Below are 19,597 nucleotides of genomic sequence, written 5' to 3' on the forward strand. Positions count from 1 at the left end.
GCTCTCTTTCTCTCTAAAAAAATTAAAATAATAATAAATAAAAATAAATAAGTGTTTTAGTGCACTATTGGGAAGTAGAGGAAGTCAAAACCGAAATTACAGAATAACTAGAAAATGAAAACATTGCATAGAGACGCTTATTTGGACATAGTTAAAGCAGGGCTCATAAGCAAATTCATAGTGGAAGTAAAATAATCATCCAATTTAAGGGCTAAAATACACAAAAATAAACATAAGGAAAGCAGAATAAAGAAATTAGTAACAGAAAGGGGAATGAAACATGAGAGACTATGGACTATGAGAAACAAACTGAGGGCCTCAGAGGGGAGGGGGGTGGGGGAATGGGATAGGCTGGTGATGGGTAGTAAGGAGGGCACGTATTGCATGGTGCACTGGGTGTTATACACAACTAATGAATCATCGAGCCTTACATCGGAAACCGGGGATGTACTGTATGGTGACTAACATAATATAATAAAAAATCATTTAAAAAAAGAAATTAGTAACAATAAAAGAAAATAATGAATTAAGAAAACCAGTATTAAAGAACTAATAAATCCAGATGTTTAGAAAAGAAATCAATAATGTAGTTAACTAATTTAATCAAAGTAAATGGGGGAAAATGCACACTTGCCATGATTAAAAAAAATAAGTGGGAAAAAGTCACAGATACAGAAAACAAATTATAGATTTGTAGGAGACTAATTTTGCTCAACTTTAAGCAAATAAATTTGAAAACTTGGATGAAATGGATGATGTTACAAGAAATGATTCAATATTCATATAGTTAATTAATTAAACTTATTAATAGTTTAAAAGAAAAAATCTTACATTCATAGATGCTTAACAGGTCATTAGTAAAATTCAACATACATTCTAGATTTTAAGACTCAATAATTCAAGAAGTGGTATTGGGACAAGTGGCTAGCTCTCTGGGGAATAAAGTTTAATCCTTACTTTTCACACCTAAAATCAAAATAAGTCCTAAAAGAATAAGAGATTAATGTAAAAGATGGAAGCATAAAAGAGGCTAGAAAACATCATGAGAGATCTTAAAAGAGGGAAGGTTTTTCTAAGTGTAACATAATACTCAAACTATAAAAGAAAATTAATCAAATTCAGTTTTGTTTTGTTTTGTTTTTAAATCTGCACAGCAAAACATACATAGGACCCTGAGAGCTTGTTTGGAGGTTCTAGCAGGGGAGCGCAGCTACTCTTATACCCTTGACGGAAGAACAGTCCACCTCTATCCGGGAAGGTCATCCTCTTCCACCCAGCGCGCAGCTTCGGGAGGGACGCACGTGGAGCGGTGAGGAGGAAGGGGACACCCGCCTAGCCAGCCAGATCAGCGGAACCAACCCTGGCGATCAATGGGGTGACAGATGTCGCAGCCAGATGGCCCTCACATCCAGCAAAACATACATAGGAAAAAGGAAACAGTAAACTGAGAATAATTTTATAACTCTTATCACAGATGAAGGGCTACTTTCCTTATTATATAAGTAACTCCCACAAACCAATAAGAAAAAAAGAACCGTAATGCAAGAGAACATTGTGGGCTGATTTTAGATGGCACCTGGGAAGCTTCCAGGAGGGTTACAAGCCAACAGGTTGATATATAAAATATACAAAGAATTCATACAACTCAATAGCAAAAAATAGGGACACCTGGGTGGCTCTGTCGGTTAAGTGTTTGCTGTCAGCTAGGGTCATGATCCCAGGATCCTCAGATCGAGTCCCACATCAGGCTGCTTGCTCAGCAGGGAGCCTGCTTCTCCTTCTCCCTGCTGTTCTCCCTGTTTGTGCTCTCTCTCTCCTTCTCTCTGACAAATAAATAAATGAAATCTTAAAAAAAAAATAAAACAAAGTGATGCATGCTGTTTATTAATTATAAAAAATAGCAAAAACAAAACAACCCAACTTGAAATGATCAAAGGACCAGAATAGACATTTTTCCAAAGAAGACATACAAATAGCAAACAGCCATGTGAAAAGTGCTCAACATCAATACTCATCAGGGAAATACAAATCAAAACCACAATGAGATGTCACTTCACACCAGTTGGGGTGGCTATCATCAAAAAGACAAAAGATAACAAATGTTGGTGGGGATGTAGACAGAAGGGAGCACTTGCACACTGGTGGTGGAAATGTAAAATGGCAGCCATGCTGGAAAACGGTATGGAGGTGCCCTAGAAAATTAAAAATAGAACTACCACATGATCCAGCAATCCCACATCTGGGTATGTATCTGAAAGAAAGGAAATCAGTACCTTGTAGAGATATCTGCACTTCCATCTTCATTGCAGGCTTATTCACAATAGCCAGGATCTGAAAACCACCAAGGTGTCCATCGACTGGATGAACCAAGAAGATGCAGGATAAATGTGCTCAATGAAATAATATTCAGCCATGAGAAAGAAATCCTGCCATTTGTGACAACATGGAGGAACCCGGAGAGACATTATGCTAAGTGAAATTAGCCAGTTAGAGAAAGACAAACACCATTTTGGAAAAACTTTTCAGCAGTTTCTCATAAATTTAAACATATAACTACCCCAAGGCTTGGCAAATTTTCTATAAATGGGAAGATGGTAAATATTTTAAGTTTTGTGGACCAGTTTCTATTACAACTATTCAACTCTGCTGTTGTAAAGCAGCCATAAACAATACATAAACAAATGGGTATGGCTATACTCCACAAAACTTTATTTACAAAAATGGGTGACCAAACCAAGAGCCATAGTTTCTTGACCTCTGTCCTATTACCCATTCTACAACTGACTTCATTACTTAGTGGATTTGACAGAATTCAGCTCAACATGGGCAATTCTGGATATGTGGTAACAGTGTCCCAAAGTCAAGTGTTCCAGGACCCAGTAACATGCCAAGAGCTGTATCTTAAAGGGCATCTATTTCTCTCCAGCAAATGGCATGGCCTCCAGAATACTCAGGGCCTGTGTTACGATTCTCCCACGGGAGTTTGCCAAAAATGCCATGTACCCTTACCCACCACTGATACCTCCAACATGAGGTTTGCCTGATTGTATAGCTCAAGCAGCAGAGCGGATTGCATCACGGCCTGGAGTTGCTGTACTGCCCTCTCCTGCTCATGGGCCAGAGGAATATTCCAAGCTGTGGAATGTTGCCTCTAGACCCTAAAAAGGCCTACCTGGTTCTATGGTTTCTTCTTTGTGGGATGGATGCAAGATGCAAAATAGCTGTATGGTTTTTTGGAGGGGATATCTGGCATGCCTCTGACCCCCTGGGTCTCTAAACACTCCAGTGAACTAGTCAGTCCCTAGAGCTTCATCGGGTTTGTCTCCTACTTCCTGGAATACATATGTCTTACCAAGGCTTCCAACAGAATAATCACTCTGTGCTTGTCCTGTCTAATTAGCATAATGTCATCAAAGTAATGGTTCAGAGTGATGTCCTGTGGGATATCTGTGTGGTCCAGATCTCTTTGGATTATATTATGGTAAAGAGTTAACAAATCCTTGAGGCAAAGCTATCAGTTAACATTGTAGAGCAATGGGCCCACAGCCAGCGCTGGTGAAAAGGCAAGTATGCCTGAGCCTCGACTGGTCAATGAACTGTCAGCACCAGAGGTTGTGAGAGGCTGCTCCCCTGGGGAGGTGCCATACTTGGGGCAGAGTTGGTAGCAGGCTGGAAAGGGCCCTGCCCTCATTACCCTTTGTATAGTTTCCATAGTAAGCCACTTCTCTTAGTGTACATACTGGAATTTATTTACCTGAATTGCTCCCAAAAAGTAAACCAGTAAACTGAAGATGTACTGTATGGTGACTAATATAACAAAATAAAAATTAAAAAAAAAAAGAAAGAAAAGAAAAGAAAAAAGTAAACCAGTAATTCAACCTTGACAATGGACCTGGAGTAGCCAGTATCCAAGATGGCCCCCCTTGATTTCCACCTCTCCTGGTCTTCACTCCTACATTATACCAGAGATGGTTGGTGTGGCCAATAGAATTCAATACAAGTGATGGTATGTAACTTTTGTGAATAGGTGGTCAGTCTCTCTCTCTTGAATCACTCACCTGGAGAAAGTCAGCTGTCATGTTGTGAGCATTCCTATAGATATGCCGCAGAATGTGAACTTGCAAGCAGATCCTTCAGCCGTCATTAAACTTTCAGATGACAGCTTAACTGCCTCCTAGTGAGAGAACCTGAACCAGAACCACCCAGCTAAGCTGCTCCAGGAATTCTGAGCATCCGAAGCTGTGTGAGATAATAAATGTGTGTTGTTTTAACCTGCTAAGTTTTGGGTTAACTTGTTACCTAGCTATCCAGGACTAATACAGCTAATACAGGACTTCTCATTTATCTCAGCCCCTACCAGAGTGTCTGATATTTCGTAAGTCCTTAATTGATGTTGGTTCATTGATTGAATAAATGGATGGATAAACTGTGGCAGCACTTAAGTAAACTAGTAATCTAGTCAGTCTGGTCTAAGAGTTGAGAGATTTAATTTACAACTTGGATGTGGTTTTCCTCTCAAAAATTCAGATTCTCTCAAATAGGTCTTCCAAGTTAGTAGTAAAGTGACAGTAGAGAATAGAACAAAATAATTATAGAAAGATGATTTAACTTATCTATTCAAGCAACAACCACAACTACGATGGTAAACAAAAATTTTTATAGCAGGAAAATCAAATCATAAGACACGAATGACATAAATTCATCCCCAAAATAAAGTTTTTTATTATAAAAACTTTTAATACAATCCAATACTCTATTAAGACTAAACCGAGGATCTTGCCAACCCTATTCACTCATAAGAGAACAAGTCAGGAAAGTCAACATGTCCTCCAGGGTGACCTGAATTATTCCTTTCCTAAAGAATGCTAGGGGTATGTGGTCTTTTGTGTTAGCAGACTTAGCTCCTTCCTTTAGTTGGAAGAACAAGCAGGAGTACAATTCTTGGCGGGTTGCTCTACAGAATAAAGTGAATTAGAATAGATGTGGCTGTAAAAGTGCAGAAGAAGCAAGTTACCACAAGGGGGGGATCTACATTCAAGGAAGAAAAGTTGGTTGGCGGTTAGAAGATTTCTCTATTTCCAATGACTTGAGAAGTTTCCTGCATTCCTTTATCTTTTGAGCCACAGCCGCACAATCCCATACAAACGAGAAACCCTTGTTTTTCAGAGCCCCTCAGTCTCCTTCAAGACGGTAGAGACCTTTATTAAAGATTGGCTATTTCATTACCTATCAAGTCCTCCTTTCGTGTCTTCTAATCTCTCATGATCCTGGAGAAATTCATTTTCTCTGTGAAAAAGGAGCATGTGTTGGTGAGGCTTCAGGCAGCGCTCAGTGTCACTGGTGTAGTGAAAAGTCCAGAGAGCTTGCCACCAGACCAACTGGCCGTCAAATTCTGGCTCTGCCACTTGTGAGCTGGGCGACATGGAAGTGATTAATTTCCTTAAGCCTGAGTTTACTCAACTATAAGTTGTGAGAATTTTATGGCTTGTATCTAAACTTAGCCTAGTGTCTGGCATAGATGTGTTCAAAAATTAAGGGCTATTGTTTCTTGCCTATTAGTGAGTTCTGTTGTCCATAGCCACCGAACTCCTAGTCTCTAGTGATTCTGCAGGAGGAGGCCTCAAGATTATAAGTTGATTTGCTCCTCTTGTTGGTGTCACATCAAACCTAGACAACCTGTGATATGGTGGGTTTTTTGATGATTTTTTTTTAAATGGAAAAGGAAGCAAGTAGGTCATCAGACATAGGTATATCATATAAAACATGGATAGTAAATGCACTAGAAGTCCATTTTATAGACAAAGCAGAGGCATTTTTTTAATGGGAAAGATGGAGGATAAAATAAAATCCCCAATATGCACAGGGAGCATTAATTACAATTGACATTTTAGTTTATAACTTGGAAGCATATACCACTTTGCATACATTATGCTAATTTAATCTATCTCAAAGACTGACTTAGAATGGTTAAAATATTTTGAAGAAAATTGGAAAATACTCTGAAACAGCTCACTAGATCTTTCATAAAATGAACAAAAATATGCAGAAATTGATTTGCTGCTTGAACTTCAATCAGGGATGACTTGGGTTTTGTGAAAGATGGTGGTTTACATCTCTGGAAGGACTAATTCTAAGGGACGTCCCCAACATCCTGGAACCGATGAAAGAATTCACTAGACTCCATTGTTTTCTTTTCCCCAGGGCACCAATTAGATTCTCTGGTATCCAGATGATTCACGTCTTAGGCGGATTCCATAGACAGTCAAACCCACAGCACAGAGACCAAGCACAATGGCCCCAATCACAGGAAGCACAATTGTGTAGTCAGACGAACACTCATCCACTGAGAGAGAGAGGAAAAAAATACAACATAGCGGGTAAGGTTTGGTGAGGACAGACCAGAAAGCAGGTTAGAGGGGGAAGTATATGAACTTTGGAGTCAAACCCAAGCCTGACTTTTTTTTTTTAATTGGAGTATAGCTGACACACAACCCACCTTGACTTTTAATTCCACCACTAACTGTGTGAACTGGGATGAGTTACTGAACCTTGCCATTTCCTCATTCATAAAGTAAGCAAGTAATATATAAAATTGTTGAAGGATTAAATAAGATAACCTTATCCTTTTGGCAATTATTAGATATTTAATAATTGTTAGACTTGCTTTCTTCCAGGTGTGCTCTCTGCAAAGTAGAATGTGTTTACGTAAAAGAGACTGTTGTTAGATTACACACGATCCCTTGAAAACATGTGATGTTTATCCATGTTTTCAAAAATGTAAAACATTTTTGCTATACTTAACGTTCTTTTGAATTGCTTTTAATGAGCTAAAAATACTAGAAAACAGACCTAAATATTCATGAGAGCTGAAAAATGAAAGTTTGTAAATTCGTCAAAACTTTTTTCTTTATTTCATTAGAGAGTGCTCATTCAGTTCATTTAAAATGTAATCAGTCTCAACTGGAGAAAGATGAAGAGCCCTGAGGAAAAGAGGAATGTGATTGAATACAAATAAGTAGAAAACTATATCTATATCTTATTCAAGATTAGATAAGAGCCAATAGATGAATGGATAAAGATGATGTGGTATTACACACACAATGGAATACTATGCAGCCATAAAAGGGTGAGATCTGGCCATTTGCAGCAACGTGGATGGACCTAGAGGGTATTATGCTCAGTGAAAGAAGTCAGACTGAGAAAGACAAGTACCATATTATTTCCATTCATATCAGGAATCTAAAAAAACAACACAAATGAATAAACAAACAAACAAAAAGCAGAATCAGACCTATAAATATGGAGAACAAGCTATTGGTTGCCAGAGGGAAAGGAGTTGAGGGGATGGGCAAAATAGGTGAAGGGGACTGGGAGATACAGGCTTCTAGTTGTGGAATGAATAAGTCACAGGGATGAAAGGCACAGCATAGGGAATAGAGTCACTGATATTATAATAGCATGTACGGTGACAGACGGTAGCTACATTTGTGGTGAGCATAACATAACCTATAGAGAAGTTGAATCATTATGCTGTATACCTGAAATTACTGTAACACTGTGCATCAACTTGAATTAAAAAAAAAAAAGAAAAGGAAAAATCTCCAGTATATGTTAAGGGGGGAAAAAGCAATGCAAAGAAAAATGCATATAGTACTACAATGTTTTGTGTAAATAAAGAAGAAATGAAGATATATGTGCTTGCATTTACTTAAAACCTGGAAGGATAAGAATGCATGATAAACCACTAAAAGTAATTGCCTATAGGTGGCTAAGGGGAGAATGGGATGGAAGAAGAACAAGGTGAGGGCAAGGATTTATAAGGTAAAACATCATATCATCTCAGTTTTAAACAGCATGCAAAGAAAAATTTTAATCAAAATTTCAAATATTTGGATAACATAAGAAAAAGGACAGATAAGAGAATATATCCATGAGATTCTTGCATGAAACAATATAAAAATGAATCAAGGATCAATTCTCACTTGAGGTCAGAGAAAAAAGAATCGGGAGGGACCAGGGGCGAGCGAATGATAGAGACTCCAGGAAACAACAAATCTGTCTAAGACAAGAACCGTGCTTGTCCTGCACTATTTGACATGGGAGTGGACAATATTTACATAATTATGATAATATATACCTTATTAACTTAGCAAAAAACAATGCTATAACCATACAAGGAATGGTGTGAGAGTATGAAGTCTTTATCTGCCATAATAAGTAGTTTAAAGCTAATAAATTAAAAAATAAGAAAGCTTTTTAACATTTTTAAAAAGAATTATTGAGATAGTTACCATAAGAAATTATTAAAATTAGTTAAAAGTACTTTGTTTCTTAAAGGAAGGACAGAGAAATGTTGCTTTTCATGATAAGCCCTTTTGGAGTAAACAATTTTGTTACGTATATATACATATTTTAAAATATTTATTTATTTATTTTAGAAGGAAAGAGAAAGAGCACGCACACGTAAGAGGGGGAGGCGCAGAGGCAGTGAGAATCTCAAGCAGACTTCCCGCTGAGCACAGAGCCCCACACAGGGCTCCATTCCATGACCCCGAGATCATGACCTGAGCTGAAATCCAAAGTCCGACACTTAACCGACTGAGCCACCCAGGCACCCCTGTTTTATATATATATATTAATATCTATTTCTTATATAAAAAAGAACATCAACAAATTAAGAAGTTAATTTGATTTAAATGACTTGGAAAGAAATGCAAAAATGTTAAAATGTAAAACACATACCCTAAAATAATTCCACCACTAGGAATTTATACTCACGATAATTCATGTAAGTACACAAAGGTATGTTACAATAATCTCATTTTATGAAAACAAAACGGACAATCTAAATATCTATCAAAAATTTAAAATGGCATATCCGTACCATAGAATATCGTGCCGCCACTACAAAGAATATGGTAGATCTCAGTGTGCTAGCAGGGAAGTTCCCTACGGTCTGCGGAGGGTTGCATGAACTCAAACAAATGTGGGTGTGTGCCTAAAATAAAAAGATAGGCAAGATGCTGGGGAAGGGGTGGGATGGGAGAAGAGAGCAACTTTTACCCTCCATACAGGTTTATACTATTTAATGTCACATTGTTTAAATGTTTTTAAAATGCAGAAAAGTACACAAAGAAAATAATTTTCTAATCACCACAGTCCTTCCACTTGAATGAATCACTGCAAACCTTGAAGGCATTTGCTTCTTGTGTGTGTGTGTGTGTGTGTGTGTGTGTGTGTTTGCACGCATGCACTCACATGAATGCTTAAACATCATCCTATTTTTTAAAAAATTGTATTTTCTCATTATAAATAATTAACATGATTTACAAAAGCTCACAAAAAACTAAAAACTGTAGGAGAGGAAGAAAATTCTTCTTTCCTCCAAGATTCTGCCAACTGGTTTAAGAATTACAGTTTAATAGGAGGAAAAAAAACCTAAATTTTATTATGTATGCACAGAGAGCCAATAATGAAATTGACACCCAAAGATGACTAAGGCAGGCAGTTTTGACACATTTTAGACAAAGAGATAATACATTTGTGAAGATTTGACAGGATAAAGAAAACAGATGTTTGGGAGGTTTAATTTGTAAGGAATTCTAAGTAGAATTTGGGCTGAGATGGCAGATTAGTAAAAAATAGCAGGGTTTGTTTCTATAGCCTTCTTGGCTTTAAAGTTCCTTTCTCTGGTGATAAGGAGGTATTTTTACTTCTTGGCACAGGGAGGGTAGCTTTCATAGGGGAGATTTATTTCTTGCTTTCATGGTGACAGAGGAAGATCTATGAGTGTCCTTGTTTCCCAATTCAAAATAATCAATATGCCGTTGTGGGACATTTTGGACCGCCCTTCCCTGGGCCCCCTCACAAAACCAATCACCTAAAACTACCCGCCCAGAAATTATTCTTGCTAAAACATGGACCAATATAACTTCAGGCATCTTTCTATACAACTACAAGCACAGATGGGCAGAAAAATAAATACAAGTACTTGTATTAATATAGGATCACGCAAGGGCTATTTTACCAAAATTGCTGTATTTCGTTTAACTTGATTTCATTGAAGAAAAAAAGCTAAAACAAAACTGGGACAATTACCGAACTTCGAATAAATGTATCTTTGTCACAGGAGATATTGTTTCATAAAAGATCCCTTTAAGGTTAAAAAAGAGATTATAAATACACACTAAGGGATTATGAAATGCATTAAGAGGGTTATGAAGTAAATGACAGACATTATGTGTTTTCTAAACTCTGTGTTTCCAATTTAGACATTATCTATTGAAGTGTTTTGAAAGATGAGCTCAAGCAGATTCCCTTCTATCTCTCTTCTTCCCAATTCAAATTTTGAATAGATATGTCATTTTTTTAAATCATTGTTTGGGTTTACATTATTTCAATTCTATTTGATAACTGTCATTCCTATGGTTAAAAAATTTTGTTTCAGGGGCGCCTGGGTGGCGCAGTCGTTAAGCGTCTGCCTTCGGCTCAGAGCGTGATCCCAACGTTCTGGGATCGAGCCCCACATCAGGCTCCTCCGCTATGAGCCTGCTTCTTCCTCTCCCACTCCCCCTGCTTGTGTTCCCTCTCTCACTGGCTGTCTCTCTCTCTGTCAAATAAATAAATAAAATCTTTAAGAAAAAATTTGTTTCAAGTATATAACACATTCACAATTCAAAGTCAAAATACTACAAATAGCTGTACATTGAGAAGTTCCACTTTCATCCTTGCCCCATCTTAGTTCCCCCACCCCTGTTGTAACTACTTGGCTTTTTATATATATTTCCAATGTTTCACATACAAGCAAAAATGAAAAAAAATATTTTTCCTCCTTTTCTCACTATTATCATGCATTATGTTTTTTTCACTTACCAATATATTTTGAAGATTTTATGTATTTATTTGAGAGAGAGAGAGAGCAAGTGGAGGGAGGGGCAGAGGGAGAGGAAGAGGGAGAGGAAGAGAGAATCTTGAGCAGACTCTGCACTGAGCACAGAGTCAGAGGCAGGGCTCAGTTACCACTCTGAGATCATGACCTGGGCTGAAACCAAGAGTCTGATGCTTAACCAACTGAGCCACCCAGGTGCCCGAACAATATATTTTGGGTAAGTTTCCTATACATACACAAATATGTATGTTCTCATTCTTTCTTATAACTCTATTCTGTTGTGGGGTGTATTTGTCCCAGACTGATGGACACTTCATTTGTTTTCAATCTTTTGCTATTATAAATAATGCTGTCATGAATAACCATGTCTATATATCATTTCATATACAAGAAGGTGTAACTCTATGATAGATTTACAGACCCATGGTCGTTTAATGCTTTTTATATTTAACTACTTAAATAGATAAAATGCCTTTTTTAAAATGTGGCTTCTCTATTTCTGGGAGATATTTGTTTATATCCTTGTTTATAATGTGGCTTCTCTCTGCTCTTATCAAATTTCATTGTCAAGCACTATCTTGAAGAAGAACTCATTGGTGTTATATCCTTTGAATTATTTCATGTTTGAGGATATCAGTCTGCTGTCTTAATAATAATAATTTGGGGTCACACTTTCTATCCCTTAGGATTTTGTAGACATTGGTTTATTATTTGCTGAGTTTAAATGTTACTGTAAAGAAATCTGAGGCCAAATTTAACTTTCCCCTTTATAGGTGATTTGCTCTTTTGGGAGGGGAGGGAGAATTCATATGTCTAAAGAATTCTTTCTGTATCTTTAAAGTTCTATAGTTAATTTGGATGTATCTTAATGCTAAGCCTTCTGTGTCAGTTTTTTTCCTGGGACACACTATGCTCTTTCAATCTGCAACGTCAATTATTTATCTTAAAGAAAATCTCGGAAACCATCAAATTTATCTTCCTTCTGTTTTTGAACTTGCTACGTCAGAGGCACCAATTATCCTTGCTTTAGCTGATCTGAATATCTTCCATACCTAGCAGCTGCCCTATAATGTCATAATCTTAATTTTTAGCTGCATTAACTGCTTATTTCCGTTATTCTGTGAAGATAATTCACTTTTCAGCTCTATCAATTCTGCCTCTTACTATTTCTATTTATTATTGGGTGTTACTTTGATACTCAATTTGTTCACCTGAAGGAGTGAAATCTCCCTTTCACCTCACTCTTTCATTATAACATTTCATCCATGAGCTCTGGTTATATGGAATTCACGCTCTTATTAAATGATTCTCAGCAAAAACCAATTGTCAGGGATTTCTCTCTGTTCCTGAAGTTATGTTTTCTTTGTATTTTGTCAACTATATTCCTTTCTAACTCTCCCTCCTTTAATTGAGGTAAAAGATACATAACACAAACTTTACCATCTTAACTATTTTTAAGTGTCCACTTCAGTGACATTAAGTACATTCACATTTTTGTGCAACCGTCACCACTATCCATTTCCAGAACATTTTTCATCTGGCAAAGCTAAAACTCAATAGCCATATTTTGATCTAATATTATTCTTCTGTTATTTTGCTGCAGTACTTTTGCATAGTGGTCATAGAGCTTGTTTTCATCTTGCGTATTCTTTTTTTTTTTTTTAAGATTTTTTTTTTTTTTAAGTAATCTCTACACCCAATGTGGGACTCAAACTTACAAACCCAAGATCAAGAGTCGCACGCTCCACCGACTGAGCCAGCCAGGCGGGACCCTCATCTTGCTCGTTCTTGAGCATCTCATCCATGACATTGCGTTTCCTTTAATATCATTTGGGTAAATTAGGGTCTTTCTTTCCCCCGTGTCTGAGATCAGTTAATGTTTCCCATTGAACTACCTGTTTGGATTCTATCTTCTTTTCTGTATCTTGGGACTTACCTACAGTCTGGGGGTATCCAGTGATTTGGGTTTGGCTCCCCAGTTCACCTCCCTCAGTCTCTGTTTACTCTGCCTACTCTTCCCAGTGGCCATTTTCACTACTCCTAGATGAGAAGAGAGGAAATGACCAGTCTTTTTCTCTCCAGTTTTAGGAATGGTAGTAAGTGTTCACGAGATTTTTTTCTCTCTCATCATATGGCTTCCTGGTGAGTGTGTTGGGGGAAGCAGGTGCCCAGAGCCTAGCTCTGCTGTCCTCTCAACTGTTCTTCTGAATCTTGTTTCTTTTTTGTTCACCAGTTTAAACAGTTTATTGCATTAGATTGTATCTTGACTGCTACTCGTGATTTTAAACACTGCCCCCCAATCTATTAGATCATGAGGAAGGAAAATTCTGTGAGGAAAATTCTAGTCACTATTTTAAATCTACTTTTTCATTTCATATATTTCTGTAATATTTAAAACAAATTTTAAACCATCTACGTGTATTTCGTTTCAATTTTTTTCTTAAAAATTAAGAATCAGTACTGCAGAATAAATTATAACCATTTTAAACAGTTTACGAGGCAAAACCAAAATTCAGGCACACATTTATACACATTGGTTAATCAATGTCTTATCTGTTTTGTAATTCATATGTAATTCTTTAATCACAATATATTTGTAAAAACCTAAAACAATAAAAATTCTCAACACAATAATTAGTAAATTTTTATATAATGTTGATAGCGTATTCAGAGCAGCCACAATAATGACAGTTTGCACCTTTAATAGCATAGAGAAATGCTTATGATGTACAGGTAACAGGATTCCAAATTGTGTACTCCGCATGCTCGGTTTGTAAAACAATATTTATGCGAAGGAAATACATCAAAATGATGTAGGTTATCTCCAGGTGGGCGGTCTCTAGGCGGGCTGTAGAGGGAGGGGTGAATTCAGGATGCTCTACCCTCGTCGGAAGAGAAAAATGGAGTTGAAACCCGCGGGACCCGCAAGCAGCAGGTGCACTAAAGGCCGGAGAGGCTCGCAGACGCCCCCCGCAGGCCTTCGGAGGGGGGCCAGAATGCGACCAGCAGCGCACTGCAGTAAGCCTCGGACCCCTGGAACTGCAGCCCTGAAAGTAGCACCAGAACAATCCGGGCCGGAGGAGGCCACTTCCGACCAGCAGCGCGTCGCAGTCGCAATCCGGGACCCTCCCCGGAAGTCCCTGCACAAAGTGGGCAGAGCTGCGGGGCAGGAACACATCCGGGCTTTATTTACTAATCTTCCAAACGAAACCTTTGCCCTTTGCGCTTACTAGAATGTTAATTCACGGCAATTTAAAAGATAATTAGCGGGGGGGGGGGGGTGTAGATAACAAGACTGCTGCAGGTACCACTCCAAAGAACTCACTGAAGACGGTAGAAAGGAGAATTGCACTTATATGAACTGCCTTACCCCTCTCTTCTTGATTTTAACTCCACGGCTTTTCCCATGGAAATTCCCACACACTACAAGAGGAAGCTTCCTTTAGTCATCCTACAGGGTGGTCAGTGGCACGGTGAATAAGGAGCTCGTGCTCTGCGGTATAGAAGCCCTCCAGTACGCTTGAGGCGGAGCTGGAAACGGCAGTGGGGAGCCGAGTATTTGTTGATGCCTCCTGGAGGGACCTGCTGGAGGGACCTGCTGGAGGGCCTGCTGGAGTTGGAGAGAGATGGCATCTCTCCAAAAGCAAGCCCTCGCTGGTAAACCTGAGTCACTCTGGGGAACACCGGGTCCTCACAGCCCAGATTTTCTTCAACATTTCCTGCTGTAAGGAGGAAACAGGAATGTCCTAACACTCCAAACGTCTTAGGGGCTCTTGAAACTCTCTTGAAGCTGCTGTGTGCCCTCCCCACCCCCTCAGTTCTGAGAAAGTGGAGAGAGCTAAAATCCTTGCAGAGACAGCCAGAACATGCCCTAGATAAGCAGTGGTTATAGAGCCGTTGCCAAGTGTCATAAACTCCCTGTTAAAAAACAAGGGATGGCACCTCTGGCGACTATAGAAGAACAAGAACACTTCTGCTCGTAAAAGCAGTTAGAAACATCCAGAAGCCCATACTGTCCCTTTTCTCCAAAAAACACAAAACAAAACAAAACAAAACAAAAAACCCCTCAATTCTCCTACTTTTTTTTTTTTTAATGTAGGCTCTGCACCCAGCAGGGAGCCCAAGGTCAGGCTTGAACTCAGGACCCTGAGTTCAAGATCCGAGGTGAGATCTAGAGTCACAGGCTCAGCCAGCTGCCTCCTCAATACTCCTCTTTAAACAACATAATAAAAAACCATGAATGAATAACATTCTAAGCCATATTTGATAGAATTTTTCCTCCATATATTAATCTCTCTCAATCAGGAATCTCCTGGCTTATGATTTTTTTTTTTTTGGTAAATGTTTGCTTAAGAGGAAAGTGGGTAATAATCTGGGGTAGATCTACCTGCCCTGTTTGCAGTCCCTGGTTGTTTTGATGCTTTGCTTACATCCCCTCCCCACAATAGCCCAGATTAACAAATTTACAAGGATAAACTAAGGATCAAAGAAAAACAGAGACAAAGCAGGAAAAAAAAAATGTTAAGGAGACAGACAACAGATGAAGGTGAAGAAATTGGAGAACTAATATTTATGGGGCCTCTTGTTTGCCAAGATCTCTGGTGTGTGCTTTACATTAAAAAAAAAATGAAATGTTGGGATGTTATCTAGTTATCTAGTTATTAAAAATAATAGTCTGCTAACACCATTCTGTAATTCAAGTAAATCAGGAATTGGGCAAAAACCGGGAATTTAAAATCACTTTAGAATCAATTTTGAAATGGATTGTTTTTTTAAAACTAAAATTTTAGAAAAACTGGATATTGAGACTCTTAAAAATGTGTAAAAAAAATCAGTGCACTTTGAAAATGTCTTTCTTATAATTCTCCCTTTAGGTATTTGCTTTCTCCTTCTCCCAAGCACCTTCCCCCTGTCCCTGCTTCATGTCCCTAATTCTCAAAGCCAGACCTGTACTACCAGGTGTGGAGGGTGGAATTCAAGCCCCTATGGCACAGCCTCCCTGTGCCAATAGGAGAAAGTAGATGGGGCTACGTTTTTGTTAGTCTTCCGAAGGCCTAGCGGCGGAAAGCCAGGTTTTCTAATCAGATCGGGAGGGTGGGATAGGCAACTAGAAAAATGGATCCCTTCACTTCAGGCTGAATATGAAGCCAGAATTCCCAAGGCCTTAACCTTGCACATTTTGAAGAAGGTGGGGCTTTACATGCGTTCATATCCTCTACTGGGCCTCTTGCTGGCCACCAGACACGCTGTTAGCAAAACGATAAGCAGTACTGCGATACTCAGGCCCACGGCCACAGGGTTTTCTCTCCTGTTTCTGTCAGTGAAGCATTCATCCGCTGCAATTGAAGTCAGAGTAACAGGTGTTACAGGCTGGCCACAACACTGGGAAGTGATACTGCCTCTACCTGCCTCAGCCATGCAGAGAAGGAAACCCGGGGGGAGGGGGGGGAGCTGCTGGGCTTCCCACCTGCTGCCTCAGACACACCGATAGGTGAAAACGAGGAGGGAAAGTCAATGCGATAATCTGAAGTGTGCAGTGCTCTCTTAAATTGCAGATACCCTGTCCCCACACCCAGGAACTTATGATTCAGTGGGTTGGAGGTGGGGCCCAGATGATTCTGTTGCAGCTGGAAGACAGATCCAACTTTGGGAAACATCGATTTGGTCTAGAGAGTCAGGATCAGAACTGTAAGCCTGGGTAAGTTCTGGGGCCATGCTTTCCCAACTCTGGCAACAGACATCTGCGCCAAATTGCATGGCCGAAGTTTTCTCGCCAGACTCTGCTTCTTAGAGGTTACTGCTGGACAGCCTCGGGCTCCAGGTACCAGAGAAACCTTCTACAGGCTCTGGGATTTTCACTCCCTCAAATGGATTGAGAATGTGGGAGGTTGAGAGTTATATGAAAGGGGGAGGAAGGGAGGGAAAAAAATGAAAAGATAAATTGTCTACATCTCCTGTGGGTGCTGCTGAGAGGCCAGGTGTATGTTGCTGAAAGGTTTTATTTCTCACCTCTGCCACTACTAGGTTTCCTACCTGCTCACTTCCTGCTTCACAGAAGTTCAGAGGAGGAGGAAGAGTGAGTGTGTACCTTATTTTTTAAGATCACATGATGAATTACAGAGGCTTTTCAAACCTTCATCATGAATTTTTAAGTTTCCCCAAATTGGAAGTTTTGAGACCAGATGACAAAGTGGGGCCCACGCTTACTAAGACATTTTAATATTTTTATCTTAGCACTGTGGTAAAGGTCCAAAACGGAGGCAGAGATTTGAAGACTCAGACAAAACCTACAGAAATCTGAGGCCGAGGCCAGCAACACTTTAATCCTTCCTCTACTCAGTGCTTCCCAGCAAGTATATCAAAAGTTTTGTGTAGGCACATCTTCAACTTTATAATGGAACTCAAAGAGAAGTTGGATTCACATCACAGAAATTTAATTTACAGCTAAACTTCTAGCTAAAACTATTTATGAAAATTGAGAGGTACTCATAATGTTCCTAGTTATTATGAGAGGAATGTTTTAGAAACTGAAACTCAATTCCTGGACATAGGTAGGAATCTTTATATCCCACTTTCCCAGAAGAGAAGAAAGGGCTTTCTCAGAAAGTCACCCTGGTCTGTCCCTGGCCTTCTGCCTAGGACCTGCTTCCCTCTGTCGTGGCTAGAACTCAAAGCAGAAGTTGCATAGAAACTAACACCAGCTGCAAGGAAGCTCTAGTCAGGGGAATTGAGCTCAAATTTGAGAAGAGGGGGCCCAACAGAATATATTTCTATCTTGAATTATTGCAATTTTCTCTTTTCCCTCTATAAGTGGGAAAGAATCTATTCTGAAATCTTGAATTTCAGATATTACTACTACTCGGGATCTTTAAAGTCTCCAACTATACCTGAGTTTCCCAGTACTCAACAGCTTGGAAAGGGAACATTGCAGGTGGTATGTTCTGACTTTTTGATTGAGTATGTGTGTGTGTATTTGAGGAGTCAGACTATGTATTGTGGTCATACAAGGAGAATGTATCCTGCTGTGGGAGAGTGGTGGACTTGAACGGATTAAAGTGTCCAAATTTTGAGGTTGGTATTGACTCAAAGGAAAGGCAGGAGGGAAAGTTGGCCAGAGAAATTTGGCCCTAAACGCTTTGGGGAATCACACTGTTGTAGGAAGCTCATGGGATTCTTGTCCCTTTTGACAGTTGCACACACAGAAAACAACTTGAAACTACCCTTGGGTCTCTGAAGTTTATGTTTGCGACATGATCAAGGCTTGACTTACCATTTCCAAAGTGGTCATCCTCGAAATCAAAGGCTTGATATTGGACATTCATTGTTTTCAGCTGAAGCCGGGTTGACAGCTGGATGCTCTGTTCACTCACACATTTGAAGGAATGCCCAACCACAGTCTCAAACATCACCACAGAACTTTTCGTTCCTTGGTAAACTGTCTCTGAGAACAGAAGGATGAAATATAGACACTTGTTGGCATATATCCATTGAGGATCAGCTGTTACTGGGTGGCCCATGTGCAGTTGAATGGCCTTCCTTTAGATGTGGCTTTAACGAGGTCTGCCTTCTCTTCATGAAGACCCACTCTCGGTGCTCCCCGGGGACTTTTTTCTGGTATTATAAAGTAGATGGGGGCAAACTCACCTAAGTGAGAATGTGATAACATTGAAATGAGAACTTTTAGGAACTTTTTCTTCAGCTGTCTTGTTTCATTTGGAGCAGAGTGGGTGGGGACTATCTTCAGGGCTTGGGAACTACAGAGAAATGCCCACAAGAACCTCAGAAAAGAGAGAAGTAGGGTTGCTCTCTGTGACAGTCACATGAACCCTTAATCAATCAGAACAGACATACGCAGTCACCACGTAGAACATCTGCATGGTACCAGACTGTGTTAAGATAGCAGAAGGACAAGTTAATCCATGGGAACCCAGAGAAGGGAGAGGCTCATCTCTGCCCACCTGAGTGCCATTGGGGAGAGAGAGACCTGCTCAAGGACTGGCACTGTTTTATGAGAGGTATAGCCTTTTTAGGGAAGCATACGCTTCAAGGCAGATGGGGTTAAACATTTTCATCGTATAATTAACTCCATTTGCTCTAATTCTACATTCACGCAACACCCTTCTGATTATACTTTGGCTTATTGAATGGGAGAAAGTTCACTGGCCAGGGGACGCTGCTGTCTAGTCCCCTTGGCAATTACTGTAAGAAATAGTTGCCCGATAAACGCACACGTTTGCATTTGGATTTTATACATCAGTTTCATGACCTTGGTTTAAGTGTCTCCTTGAAGAGACAGAATACAAAGGGGGTGCTGACAGCTCCCACGATTGAGGACCAGACTATGGACCTTTGTGAATTCACCAAAGTTGTGCCTGAAAGGAATACCCATGGGCTGTTAATGGGGGAGCTTGAAAGTCTCCCTCCTTTCCTGCCTCTGTGGGTGTGTTTGCCTGTGTCTAAGGTAGCCTTTCACATTAAGGGTCAGCTTGCTATGTGCCAGTAGCCACGCAAGTACTCTGCATGCACTGTCCTGTTTAATTCTTTTTTTCTTAATTTTATTTATTTGAGACAGAGAGAGAGCATAAGAGGGGGGAGGGTCGGAGGGAGAAGCAGACTCCCCAGGGAGCCCGATGTGGGCCTTGATCCCAGGACCCTGGGATCGTGACCTGAGCTGAAGGCAGCCGCTTAACCGACTGAGCCACCCAGGCG

The 19,597-nt window shown here is 39.7% G+C and overlaps 1 protein-coding gene across 5 annotated transcripts in view; it reads right to left on the reverse strand.

Annotated features, from left to right (window-relative positions):
• Window positions 1–5,790: 5,790 nt before the first annotated feature.
• Window positions 5,791–19,597, reverse strand: part of LAMP3 (lysosome associated membrane protein 3) — a 34,122-nt gene continuing 20,315 nt past the window's right edge. Inside the window, exons 5-7 of one of the 5 annotated variants that reach the window (XM_087861429.1) lie at window positions 18,159–18,329; window positions 12,825–12,928; window positions 6,257–6,343 (exon numbers count right to left, since the gene is read on the reverse strand). In XM_087861429.1, the coding sequence (XP_087717555.1) occupies window positions 12,825–12,928; window positions 18,159–18,329 (275 nt within the window). In that variant the 3' untranslated portion in view covers window positions 6,257–6,343. Of the gene's footprint in view, window positions 6,344–12,824; window positions 12,929–13,573; window positions 14,611–15,150; window positions 16,225–18,158; window positions 18,330–19,597 lie in introns of those variants that run through there. The other 4 variants (XM_087861428.1, XM_045776686.2, XM_087861426.1 and 1 more) reach the window with 4 other exon arrangements.

The sequence above is a fragment of the Ursus americanus genome, chromosome 4 (assembly GCF_024610735.1).
Source record: "Ursus americanus isolate L20-20 chromosome 4, mUrsAme1.1.p, whole genome shotgun sequence".
Lineage (NCBI taxonomy): Eukaryota > Metazoa > Chordata > Mammalia > Carnivora > Ursidae > Ursus > Ursus americanus.